Source organism: Oncorhynchus gorbuscha, linkage group LG13 (assembly GCF_021184085.1).
Source record: "Oncorhynchus gorbuscha isolate QuinsamMale2020 ecotype Even-year linkage group LG13, OgorEven_v1.0, whole genome shotgun sequence".
Classification (NCBI taxonomy): domain Eukaryota; kingdom Metazoa; phylum Chordata; class Actinopteri; order Salmoniformes; family Salmonidae; genus Oncorhynchus; species Oncorhynchus gorbuscha.
In genome coordinates, this window is record NC_060185.1 from 52,443,666 (window position 1) to 52,455,692 (window position 12,027).

The 12,027-nt window shown below is 40.7% G+C and overlaps 1 protein-coding gene across 7 annotated transcripts in view; it reads left to right on the forward strand.

Moving 5' to 3' along the window:
• Positions 1–9,493, forward strand: part of gdpd1 (glycerophosphodiester phosphodiesterase domain containing 1) — a 41,132-nt gene extending 31,639 nt beyond the window's left edge. For all 7 annotated transcript variants that reach the window (XM_046294951.1, XM_046294948.1, XM_046294946.1 and 4 more), the window contains 7 exons: positions 453–498; positions 582–703; positions 822–911; positions 1,135–1,268; positions 8,230–8,295; positions 8,480–8,531; positions 8,617–9,493. In XM_046294951.1, coding sequence (XP_046150907.1) covers positions 453–498; positions 582–703; positions 822–911; positions 1,135–1,268; positions 8,230–8,295; positions 8,480–8,531; positions 8,617–8,769 — 663 coding nt within the window. In that variant the 3' untranslated portion in view covers positions 8,770–9,493. The remainder of the gene's footprint in view (positions 1–452; positions 499–581; positions 704–821; positions 912–1,134; positions 1,269–8,229; positions 8,296–8,479; positions 8,532–8,616) is intronic.
• The last annotated feature ends 2,534 nt before the right edge of the window (positions 9,494–12,027 follow it).

Consider the following 12,027-nt stretch of genomic DNA (forward strand, 5'->3'; position numbering starts at 1 on the left):
ATGGTCCCTACCTTTCTTCTTGTCTTGGGCGCCACTTTCCAGGTCTTGAACTCTGCTTTCATTTAATTCTACTTCCAAGTCTTTTGTTGCATTTATCTCCCTATTAGAATAGATCCTGTCAAAAGTTTAATCTGATTTTTGACCAAAGAATAAATCTCAAGGGATTAGTGTCACGATACCAGTATCGGAATAATACAACACCGGATTTTCCTTGGCAAGATAAACTCTATGGTCCTTTTTTTAAAGCCTACTTTTATAAAATATTGTGTGCTATAGCTTGCAAACTAAACATGTGACTTTGGGTGACAGAAGGCTGTTTTTTCCAACATTAGAAGTATTTTCCTCAAATAATTAAGTCTGCTTCATGTTTTGTTTCTTTTTCTTCCTTATTTCCTGGTATTGTGACAACACAAAAAGGGATATGCATGATAAAATGTGTTTCTTCTCTACAGGATCTGCCTCCTTACCTGTGCAAGCTTGGTGTGACTTTCCAGAGAGGTGACTATCACTGTTTGTATGTAGTACATGCTGCTTTGGCAGGTGTGGATGTGTTCTTAATTTTTCCCTGTGTGTGTCTACAGAATGCGTCTGTGAGGGAGGGGAGGACAAATGCATTCCTCTCCTCAGGGATGTGTTTGAAGCTTTCCCTAAGACCCCTGTCAACATTGACATCAAGGTCAACAATGACACCCTTATCAAGAAGGTGTGGCCTGGGGTTAGACATTTCAGGGAAGAATTGGGTGCTTTGAGTGTGTGATCGGGTAAGTGTTCTCATCAAATGGTTGTTCTCATTGTGGGTTGTGAACTCGTTTGTTCTGCAGGTCTCAGAGCTGGTTGTGAAGTATGACAGAGAACACATCACTGTTTGGGGCAACTCTAGCAACCAGATTGTGCAGAAGTGTTACAAGGAGGTACCTAATGGCTCATTTCCTTGTATAATGATATAATCTGTTTATGCTTGAAAATATTTACCTTCAACACAAAATTGGAAATTAGATTTACATGTTTTTTTGATGGGTGTTTGGGAAGAACCTTTATAGCAAATAGGAGGACAGAGTTCTTTGTCATACTAGGATAGCTGGATTGTGGACTTAGTTTTTATCACCACCTTGTACTTTCCTGTCTGTGTTGTAGAACCCTCGTATCCCAGTGCTGTTCAGCATGCGCAGGGTTCTAATGCTGGTGGGGCTCTTCTACACCGGCCTTCTGCCATTTGTGCCCCTCAAAGAGCAGTTCCTGGAGATCCCCATGCCCTCCATCGTCACTAAGTATGCAACAACCAGACACACACACCCACTTAACTTAGGCCATATTTTTTACATGTAACACCCATCCTCCTTTGTTCTAGTGTTAGTATGACACGTTTCAAAGTAGCCTAGCCAAAATTCAACTACAGAAATGTGGAGGCAATTATTTTATTAAGATTTCTTCATTTCTAATTGTAATTTTATTTGACCAAATTAGGTTGACTGTGAACACGTTCTCATTTACAGCAACGACCTGGGGTTATAGTTACAGGAGAGAGGAGGGGGCATGAATGAGCCAATTGGATGTCTGTTTTCAGTGCCTTGCTAAAGATCGACGTAAAGAAATCCACAGGGGCTGTTTCACTTGACCTCTTCTTACTACAGCCTCCTGCCACACTCATTGTTGAATCTTTTAACTTGACAATTGCTCCTGGTGTTATCCCTAAGGTTTTGAAAGCGGCACATGTCCTCCCGCTACATAGAGGCAGGGAGGTCCTTCTGATTTAGGTAATTACTTTCCAATCTCCAAGTTATCTTGCCTAGCCAAAGTATTAGTCTCTGACCCACTCCCAGCTAATAATAACTCTATTCTAAATATGCACCAATGTTGTTTTAGATCTGGACATGGCACTGTTTCAGTTACTATGGTAACTGAAGTGTGCAAAGCTGTCAAGGCAAAGGGTGGCTTTTTGAAGAATCTCAAATATAAAATATATTTTGATTTGTTTGACCCTTTTTTTTTTTTTGGTTACTACATGATCCCATATGTGATATTTCATAGTTTTGGTGTCTTCGCTATTCTCCAATGTAGAAAATAGTAAAAATATAGAAAAACCCTTGAAGGAGTAGGTGTTCTAAAACTTTTGACCGGTAGTATATGTTCTGTAATTCATGGACATTTTTCTCAGATGGGCTACATATTCACTCATTGGATGTACAGTGGAACAATAAAGTATTTAGTCAACCACCAATTGTGCAAGTTCTCCCACTTAAAAAGATGAGAGGCCTGTAATTTTCATCATAGGTACACTTCAACTATGACAGACAAAATTATTTTAAAAAATCCAGAAAATCACATTGTAGGATTTTTAATGAATTTATTTGCAAATTATGATGGAAAATAAGTATTTGGTCAATAACAAAAGTTTCTCTACTTTGTTATATACCCTTTGTTGGCAATGACGGAGGTCAAATGTTTTCTGTAAGTCTTCACAAGGTTTTCACACACTGTTGCTGGTATTTTGGCCCATTCCTCCATACAGATCTCCTCTAGAGCAGTGATGTTTTGGGGCTGTTTCTGGGCAACACGGACTTTCAACTCCCTCCAAAGATTTTCTATGGGGTTGAGATCTGGAGACTGGCTAGGCCACTCCAGGACCTTGAAATGCTTCTTACGAAGCCACTCCTTCGTTACCTGGGCGGTGTGTTTGGGATCATTGTCAAGCTGAAAGACCCAGCCACGTTTCATGTTCAATGCCCTTGCTGATGGAAGGAGGTTTTCACTCAAAATCTCACGATACATGGCCCCATTCATTCTTTCCTTTACACGGATCAGTCGTCCTGGTCCCTTTGCACAAAAACAGCCCCAAAGCATGATGCTTCCACCCCCATGCTTCACAGTAGGTATGGTGTTCTTTGGATGCAACTCAGCATTCTTTGTCCTCCAAACACGACGAGTTGAGTTTTTACCAAAAAGTTATTTTGGTTTCATCTGACCATATGACATTCTCCCAATCTTCTTCTGGATCATCCAAATGCTCTCTAGTAAACTTCAGATGGGCCTGGACATCTACTGGCTTAAGCAGGGGGACGTCTGGTACTGCAGGATTAGAGTCCCTGGTGGCGTAGTGTGTTACTGATGTTAGGCTTTGTTACTTTGGTCCCAGCTCTCTGCAGGTCATTCACTAGGTCCCCCCTTGTGGTTCTGGGATTTTTGATCACCGTTCTTGTGATCATTTTGACCCCACGGGGTGAGATATTGCGTGGAGCCCCAGATCGAGGGAGATTATCAGTGGTCTTGTATGTCTTCCATTTCCTAATAATTGCTCCCACAGTTGATTTCTTCAAATCAAGCTGCTTACCTATTGCAGATTCAGTCTCCCCAGCCTGGTGCAGGTCTACAATTTTGTTTCTGCTGTCCTTTGACAGCTCTTTGGTCTTGGCCATAGTGGAGTTTGGAGTGTGACTGTTTGAGGTTGTGGACAGGTGTCGTTTATACTGATAACAAGTTCAAACAGGTGCCATTAATACAGGTAACCAGTGGAGGACAGAGGAGCCTCTTAAAGAGGTTTTTACAGGTCTGTGAGAGCCAGAAATCTTGCTTGTTTGTAGGTGACCAAATACTTATTTTCCACCATAATTTGCAAATAAATTCATTAAAAAACATACAATGTGATTTTTCAGGATTTTTCTCATTTGGACTGTCATAGTTGAAGTGTACCTATGATGACAATTACAGGCCTCATCTTTTTAAGTGGGAGAACTTGCACAAGTGGTGGCTAACTAAATACTTTTTTGCCGCATTATCTCTCATCGAGCGGGTTCCTGCCTATAAATATCTTAACATTTTGATTGATAAAGATCTAATGTTTAAAAAAAAACTTACCGATGAGGTTACGGATGAGCTAGTTTAGAAGCTAAGATTTAACGTGGACTTTTAGACAAACTCAGCAAGAAAAAGAAGGTTCCTGAAAAAGGGACATTATCTTTCAAAGATAAATCGTAAAAATCTAACTTCAGATTGGAAAGGGTTTAAACTCTGTTTCCCATGCTTGTTCAATGAACCCTAAACAATTAAAGAACATGCACCTGTGGAACGGTCGTGAAGACACTAACAGCTTACAGACGGTAGGCAATTAAGGTCACAGTTACGAAAACTTAGGACACTAAAGAGGCCTTTCTACTGACTCTGAAACACCAAAAGAAAGATACCCAGGTTCCCTGCTCATCTGCGTGAATGTGCCTTAGGCATGCTCCAAGGAGGCATAAGGACTGCAGATGTGGCCAGGGCAATAAGTTGCAATGTCCGTACTGTGAGATGCCTCAGACGGAGACGAATCTTGTGCAGTCCATGAGGAGATGCACGCAGTACTTAATGCATCTGGTGGCCACACCAGATACTGAATGTTACTTTTGATTTTGACCCCCCCCCCCCACCTTTTTTCAGGGACACATTATTCAATTTCTGTTAGTTACTTGTCTGTGGAACTTGTTCAGTTTGTCTCAGTTGTTGAATCTTATGTTCATACAAATATTTACACATGTTAAGTTTGAAAATAAACGTAGTTGACAGTGAGGTTTCTTTTTTTGCTGAGTTTAGAGCTTGTCTGTCCATTAACCGCAGGAAGCACATTCTACAGTCAACTTTCCTGCCAGTTCTTTACTATGGTGACACCATTTACCAGAATGTAGCAGCCACTACTTTTAAACCTTTGGATGCCTTCTACCATATCATCCTTTGCTTTATTACAGGTGACCGTTTTAAGACTCATCACTGCATCAGGTCGGCTGGACCTCAGTCCTGTCGATCACTTCGTTACCCCCTTGTTTGCAAAGCTCTGCTTCAAAAGCTTCCAGCATACCTCACTTCACTGTTGAAATGTACTGAACAGAAATATAAACGCAACATGCAACAATTTCAAAGATTTTACTGAGTTACAGTTCAGTCAATTTAAATAAATGTGGCCCTAATCTATGGATTTCACATGCCTGGGAAAACAGATATGCGTCCGTTCGTCACAGAACTTTAAAAAAAAAAATTGGACTGTATCAGAACCAGTCTAGTGTGACCACCATTTGACTCATGCAGCTCGACACATCTCCTTCGCATGGAGTAGATCAGGCTGATTTGATTGTAGCTTGTGGAGTGTTGTCCCTTTCCTCTTCAGTGGCTGTGCGTAGTTGCTGGATATTGGCGGGCACTGGAACACGCTGTTGAGCCAGAGCATCCCAAACATGCTCAATAGGTGACATGTCTGAGTATGCAGGCCATGGAAGAACTGGGACATTTTCAGCTTCCATGAATTCTGTACAGATCCTTGCGCCACGGGGCCATGCATTATCGTGCTGAAACATGCGATGATGGCGGAGGAAGACTGGCACAACAATGGGCCTTTGGATCTTGTTACTGTATCTCTGTGCATTCAATTTGCCATCGATTTTAAATTGTGTTTGTTGTCCGTAGCTTATGTCTGCCCTACTATTGCCTCATGGCGGCCATGGGGTTACTCTGCAAACTGCTCATACACACGACGCCAAACATGTGGTCTGTGGTTGTGAGGCCGGTTGTACGTACTGCCAAATTATATAAAACGTTGGAGGTGGCTTATGGTAGAGAAATTCACTTTCAATTCTCTGAAAACAGCTCTGGTGGGCATTCCTGCAGTCAGCATGCCAATTGCACACTCCCCCTCAACTTGAGACATCTGTGGTGTTGTGACAAAACTGCACATTTTAGTGACCTTTTTATTGTCCCCAGCACAAGGTGTACCTGTGTAATGATCATGCTTCTTGAAATGCCACACCTGTCGCGTTGATGGATTATCTTGGCAAAGGAGAAATGCTCTCTACCGGGGAGGTAAACACGTTTTTCACTACATCTTTTGTTTCAGCTCATGAAACATGTGACCCACACTTTACATGTTGTGTTTAAAACCCCACAAAGTGTTGTATATCCGCCTTTAGTTTTATTGCACCACAGTTATGGAATGATTTACAAAACAAATTACACCTGGTGCCGATAGGGCAGTTTAAAACTGTTCACTGAAGTGTGCAATTGATTAATCAAACTTGTAATAACCTGATGATAGCTGTCTTTTAAAAAAATATTTGTCATCAGGGCACTATTTGTAAATGAGACACTGGTCTCAATTGGATTCCCTTATATATATATACAAGGAAATAAAATATGCCCATAAATAGCATTATCCTCTTCTATTGGTTTTCATATCAATATTCGTTGTCCGGAAGCCAATGGCACAATCCTAGTCATATCAATCCATCAGGGTTGTTGCATCTTTAGATTCCCCTTTCTAATTTTCTAGCAGATTTTCATCTTTTTCACATACTGTATGGAACCGGTCTGCTTTTTAGAATCTGTGTCCCTGCGACTTGCATTTCGGATAATGATTGAAAATGTAAAAACACATTGGCTACTTTAATTACAGGAGTTGCATGTTCAATATTAGAAACTGGGTTGTTTGAGCCCTGAATGCTGATTGGCTTAAAGCCGTGGTATGTCAGACTGCGTTGTGTCATGCTTAAGAACAGCCCTTAGCTGTGGTATATTGGCCATATACCACACCCCCTCGGGCCTTACTGCTTAAATATAGTTTTTTGGCTGTGAGACGATATGCTTGCTATTGTTGTTGTATGTTTCAATTATGCTCACAATGAAACATTTCTTCTGTGTATGCATGCGTAGTATTTAAGGCTGTCACATAATTTTACTGTTTGGAACTAATTTAACTGTTTGTTAACTGGTTAAGGAGGGTCTGCTAAAAATATGAATTTGCATACCTAGCATACACAAACTTTATTTTTATTTTTTAACCTGTTTTATAAAAATAAAAAAATGTTTTGCTCTTTCGATTTATTAGAACATGTAAACACTTTTTAATTTTTTTTTTATCGGAGTTCTGTGTATTTTATCTCCACATGTGCTATCACGAGCAGCAGGAGCCTCCCTCTTAGGCTTGAGTGAAGTGAGTTCGAAAAGTGTTTACAAATACCAACTTTATATGTCCGAACTCGGAATCAAATAGGCTCCCACCCAAAATGATATGGTCACTGTTTTCAAAAGTTTATTTTTACTTTCTGCATTTTTCCCATCAGGCAACTTGATTATCAGATGCCTATAAACAGGATTATTAGGGAAGTTGTTGTTCTTGCAAGGCATGCAAATGTTTTAACCATTTCAGTTTTAAGCTGTCATTTTACAATCATAAATGTAATCAATGATTCTAACCAGTAGATATTTAGTCAAGTATCTTATTGTAAGATAAGTGGATACCCTCTTGTTGTCAGACTCCATGAGGGTATTGTTAGGGGAGGTAGACAGTTTTATCTGTTACCGCACGACAAGCGGTACCGGAGCGCTAAATCTAGTACCAAAAGGCTCCTTAACAGCTATTACCCCCAAGCCGTAAGACGACTGAACAATTACTCAAGTGACCACCGGGCTATTTACATTGACCCCCCCCCCCCTTTTGTTTTGTACACTGCTGCTACTCGCTGTTTATTATCTATGCATTGTCTCTTCACCCCTACCTACATGTACAAATTTACCTCGACTAACCTGCACATTGACTCGCTATCGGTACCCCCCCCCTCTATGTAGCCTCGTTATTGTTACTTTTTTGTTTTTGGTAAATATTTTATTAACGGTTTCTTGAACTGCACTGTTGGTTAATAGCTTGTAAGTAAACATTTCATGGTAAGGTCTACACTTGTTGTATTCGGTGCATGTGACAAAGTGAGATGTGTTCTCTATTCACTGGCTCTCCTCCCTCAATCTCTTGTTATCAGGAACCACAGGTTGTGGTTTGAAAGTTGATCTCTGGGCACAATTTTAAATGTTTTGAAAAACATGCCTGTTTTCTGGATTATAAATACTTTCCAATTTGGAAGTAAGCCCAACAGCAGGGATCATATGGATTAATAATAAATGCCTTCCCATTTAAATCAGCTGAATCTGGATGTAAACAGAGGTTGAAGCCACTGTTATAAGCTAGCCATTTTTCTTTTTGTTCAGCAGAGGGTCCTTTTCAAAGTGATATTGTGAGATTCTGTACATTTTTCTTCTTACCCAGAGTCAGATGAACTCATGGATAGTGCAGGTGTACCTGTAGACTCCAAGTCCTTGTGCTAACGCTAGTTAGCATTGGCTCTCAAAACCTCTCCTTTAAGAGGATTGATCTGTTTAAAAAGTGTGCTTTTGATTCCTTTATTTTCACTTATGTATTGCCTGTGTTTGATTCCACAGACATCTTATGAGGGATCCTGATAAGATGACCAGGAGTCAGCATGTCATCACCTGGCTGGCAGATACGTAAGTGTAATAGTCTGAGATTACTGTACCCTCCACTTGGAACAACTGCTCCATTGCACCCTTCAGAAGGAGCTCACATAGCATTACATTTACTTCTGATCAGTGGTTGGCTGTGGTCCAGTACAGTTGATATGTATCATAAATGATGAGGTTCATTAATCAGGGTCTAAACTTTCTCATGCAGCCTGCTGATGAGAAGAGCTCTATTCAATCACCTAACAGCAAGGGGTATACAAGTAAGGCCATTCTGACAACTGCTATCGTTTGATTTTTATCACAGTCACGTTGTATAATATGTGCTCTTATTTCTTTACATTTCAGGTTTATGTCTGGGTGCTGAACGATGAGAAGGACTTTAAGAGAGCCTTTGACCTGGGAGCCACAGGGGTCATGACAGACTTCCCCACAAAGCTGAGGGACTTCATGGAGAAGAATGGCACTGCTAAATCACTAAATAAACGAAAGACTGAATGATCTGCCGAAGTTGCTACTTCCCCACCACTAAAGCCAACTGACCTGTCAAACTATCTCCAGACTCCATGTAGATACAGTATTGTTTGAACACCAGCACAGGCAGCTAAGATTATTTGGCCTTTGTCCTGCATGTCAACTGGGCAATAAGCCTTTTTAGTGTATCTACTTTTACAGTAAGGTTTTATTGTTCGATTTAATTTAACATGGTCATTTCAGATGTTAATTGTAGTTGAGGGATATTTGATCAATAAGTGGTTCAATATTCAAGTGTGTTTTGTATTATGCTATTTGACAGAATGCACATATCTGTCTTATTCAAGACTTTGTGCTATAATGCCAACTCAATTGCTCATAGTTGAGCCTAACATGGCATGACAATGAGTGAAAAGGAGTTGGCATGATAGCACAGACTGGCATTATACAATCTTGAATTTATGTAATAGTGAAGTGATAAATATTTTCACCTGCAGAATCAATTTTAAGTGTTTTATAATTTGCAATTTTATAGCTAAGTTTTTTATTTAAATATTGATTGGAAAATTGTATTGAAATATGAAATACATTTAAAGTTTGGTCGTGCTGTAAAGACAACTCTCCAGAAAAATGCATAGATTTGTATAAAACACGGGAAAGGGATATGTTAGAACAGAATGAAGCCATAGACATGGAAAATGTATGACAATTGACAAGTCGGTGTCAGAATGATTAAAGTGATTTTTCTGGACGTTTTGTATAATTTCAGTTATTTTTTTGACAAGCTGTCACGAGCCAAAACATAACCTCATTGGATTATACTGTACTGATCTGACCCCGCCTCCCACTTTAAGCTTGCAACCTCATTGGGCGTCATTCCACCTGGCGATTAACATTGTCCATCATGTCTAGTTGTTGCAGGAAAGTTTACATAGATGGGATGGAGAAGCGGGGATCAGCAACAAGTCAATTTGATTGGAACACACGATTGCTAGAGAACAAAGACAAAAGGCTGGTCATTGTTTTTGTGTTCGATCATAAATGTCGTTTTCGAAAGTTAACGCAGTTGCATTCCAATAATTTTTTACAACTAAACCAAGATCGACCACAGCCTGTCGTTTCCATTGGGAACAAATGAGTCATAGTGGGCAGAAAATGGAAGGGGGTGGGCAGAGCCAAGCACGAGTTAGCGAGATCCTATTTAAGTTTTCTAGCGTGCATCTGCATATTTCTGTTAGGGAACTAAAGTGCGCGTGTGCAATATCTAAATTCACATCTGCACTCCTGCTAAATGTATGGCTTCCGTCCCTCTCCTCGCCCCAACCTGGGCCCAGGGACCCTCTGCACACATCAACAACGGACACCCACGAAGCATCACTCCACAAAAGCCGCGACCCTTGCAGAGCAAGGGGAACCTCAACTTCAAGGTCTCAGCGAGTGACGTCACCGATCGAAACGCTATTAGCGCGCACCACCAACTAGCTAGCCATTTCACATCGGTCACATAAACACGGTTTATAACGGATTCTAGTTTTGAGAACAGAAAACTATTTAATTGATGAGAATTTGCAGAATGTCGGCTAAAATCCATCTCGTTCTATCTTCTCTCTGCAGTCCAGTGGGCTTCCTCACTACCATATTTGATAGTGAGTGGAAACGCAAAGCTGATGCTTCACATTTATACAGTGAAATAGCTCTCATTGTTCTGTCTTTGACTGCAGAGACCGAGGTAGGCATGGCAGGTATCTCAGGTGGGAGTAAGTCTGAGATGGATGAAGGTAGTAGGATTAGTGGTGTATACTTACACAACTACAGAAAGAAAATAGGAAAAGGTACAGAAGAGGGAATGAGGGTGGATTTACCACAGATGGGGACATAAATGGAAGGCGGAATCTGGATGTGCAAACAGGCAGAAAAGAAAACCTGTGGTTTGTATTGAAGAGGGCAGTCAATAAGCACAGATCAAGGATCTGGAAGGATTCTGTATGGAGGAACGGGCTAAGATCCCTCCCAATGTGTTCTACACAGCAAAACATTTTAGAAGAAGGCTCAGCGCTGTTGTCCCTTTCAAGGTGAGGTATTGAAAGGTACTGAAAACATGGGTGTAATTCAATTTGGCCCCTATCTTGTTTGTTGAACAAATTCTCTTTCTGTGAGCAATTGTATTAGTATAAAATCATTTCCCAATTTTTGGAGCATACAATAAAGCTCAGTCATTTCTGCCCATCTCTATCAAGGGGTCAATAATTTGGGACCCCAGTGTATAATATAATGTAGGGTCATTCCCTGTACTATTATTGTAGTAGAGCTTGTCAGTCTTGCTACCAGTCTTCAAAGTTGCTTAGAAAAGAATGAGCTAAGAGGAACAGTATTTTAGAGAAAGTTTGCTAATATCAACCAACAAGTTCGCCACTAGACAGCATTAGAAATTAATGTAAGACAGCTATCAAAATGCAGTTAATAGCCCCGGACCATTATTCCTCCTCCACCAAATTTTACAGTTGGCACAATGCATTGGAGCAGGTGATATGATCTTCTGCACATCTATCACTCCAATTCACTCACGCTAAATTGTAATTATTTCGCCACTATGGCATATTTATTGCCTTACCTCCCTTATATCTTACCTCATTTGCACACACTGTATATAGACTTTTCAATTGTGTTATTGACTGTATGTTTGTTTATTCCATGTGTAACTCTGTGTTGTTGTTTGTGTTGCACTGCTTTGCTTTATCTTGGCCAGGTCGCAGTTGTAAATGAGAACTTGTTCTCAACTGGCCTACCTGGTTAAATAAAGGTGAAATAAAAAATGGTAAAACTTGATACATTACTCCAGAGAGTACGTTTTCACTGTACCAGAGACCAATGGCAGTGAGCTTTACACTACTCCAGACCATGCTTGGCAATGCGTGTTTAGATCTTAGGCTTGTGTGCGGCTGCTCGGCCATGGTAACCCATTTCATGAAGCTCCCGATGAACAGTTCTTGTGCTGACGTTGCTTCCAGAGGCAGTAGTAGTAGATCTCAGTAGTGAGTGTTGCCACCCAGGATAGAGGATTTTTATGCGCTTCTGCACTCGGCGGTCCCATTCTGTGAGCTTGTGTGGATTACCACCGAGCCGTTGTTGCTCCTATACATTTTTCACTTCACAATAACAGCACTTACAGTTGACCGGGGCAGCTCTAGCAGGGCAGCAATTGGATGAACTGACTTGTTGGAAAGGTGGCATCCTATGACGGTGCCACGTTGAAAGCCACTGAGCTCTTCAGTAAGGCCATTCGAC